Source organism: Mycetomoellerius zeteki, unplaced genomic scaffold (genome assembly GCF_001594055.1).
Source record: "Mycetomoellerius zeteki isolate Tzet28-1 unplaced genomic scaffold, Tzet1.0 scaffold198, whole genome shotgun sequence".
NCBI lineage: Eukaryota > Metazoa > Arthropoda > Insecta > Hymenoptera > Formicidae > Mycetomoellerius > Mycetomoellerius zeteki.
This window is the reverse complement of record NW_017256936.1, coordinates 584,749-585,987: the sequence shown is the minus strand read 5'-3', so window position 1 is coordinate 585,987 and position 1,239 is coordinate 584,749. Positions and strand designations below refer to the sequence as shown.

The 1,239-nt window shown below is 49.9% G+C and overlaps 1 protein-coding gene across 1 annotated transcript in view; it reads left to right on the top strand.

Moving 5' to 3' along the window:
• The first annotated feature begins 136 nt into the window (after positions 1-136).
• Rab23 (RAS oncogene family member Rab23) overlaps positions 137-1,239 on the top strand; it is a 7,236-nt gene continuing 6,133 nt past the window's right edge. The window contains exons 1-2 of the mRNA XM_018447093.1: positions 137-470; positions 575-693. Of these exons, the coding sequence (XP_018302595.1) occupies positions 661-693 (33 nt within the window). The 5' untranslated portion in view covers positions 137-470; positions 575-660. The remainder of the gene's footprint in view (positions 471-574; positions 694-1,239) is intronic.

The window sequence follows — 1,239 nt, the reverse complement described above, 5'->3', positions numbered from 1 at the left end:
GAGTTGCAAGTTGAACGCGAGGAACGCGAGTTTAGCCGCACTAGTGTTTTACATGGCGTTTCACTAGATACATGAAATCACCAGATCCGCAAGCGCGCGTCAGCGACAGGTGTCTCCTGGCCATACAGGTGTTCTCTTCAGTCGGCCAGTGGTGGTCAGCGGCGCGCATTCGTGCGTGCGTGCGTGCATGCCTGCGTGCGTGCGTGCATGCGTGCGTGCATGCGTGCTCCGTAACGTTCCGTTCCGTATCGTACCACTCTCGTCGTGGCGCGAGGAAGGACTGCGCTTTTCTCTCCTCCGCGAGTGCGAGTTCCGTTCCGTTTCGCGGGTTAGACTTTTCCTACGAGAAAGTCGTATATCGCGGGCGACGTGAAGAAACGCGGCGCGACGCCGTGTGTGTCGGAGCTCTGAATAATGACTCGGTCGAGGCGCAAAGTCATCGACTCGGCAGTACCGAGAAGAGAGAGAAGGTGAACGAGAAAGAGAGAGAGAGAGAGAAAGAATCCCTCTTTTTCTCTCCTTCTAATATCCACGGTGCTTTCGAATAAACGCTAAAATTTTCACATGCCAACAGCGATCTACGCTGATCTACGCTCGATCGATGGAAGGATGGATTCGCGTTGCACTGGGATATTATGTTAATCACCTTTTACGGTCAGAATGAGAGAGGAAGAGCTCGAGATATCACTCAAGGTAATCGCGAGGCTCCCGGTCTCTTACTTCCGTTCCCTCTAGTTTTCCACTTTACTGCAATTTTTTCATTTCTCTCCATCTAGATTTCTCCAAATTCCACGAACGCTCTTTGCTCCGTTCTGCGTACATCGGAGAGTAGTACGATAGAGCGCGACCGAAAAGAAGCGGACGCATTTTTCATATTCGCGCTTCGTCCACCGTGATTTTCCGCCGGAAAGGAAAGCGACCGTCTCGTTATAGCGCGTCGTCTTGCTACACACGAAGTTATTATTTCGCGGCGTGGCCGCACCTCGCTGATTTTTTTATTCATCTGCTCTAAGGCGCTCCCTAATGCTCGCTCTCGACGTGACGAGTGACTTTTGCTCGGAGTAACTCGACGGATAGACATTAAGTGTCCTAGACTTGAGACATCTTTCATGCACTGAAAAAAAAGATTGGCTGCTGCAGCAAATTAGATGGTAAAATATGGCATAGCATTTTTAATTGGTTGCATTAGTTAATTTTTGGTTGTGTTAGCCTATCGAAATCCTACACTGACATTGCGGA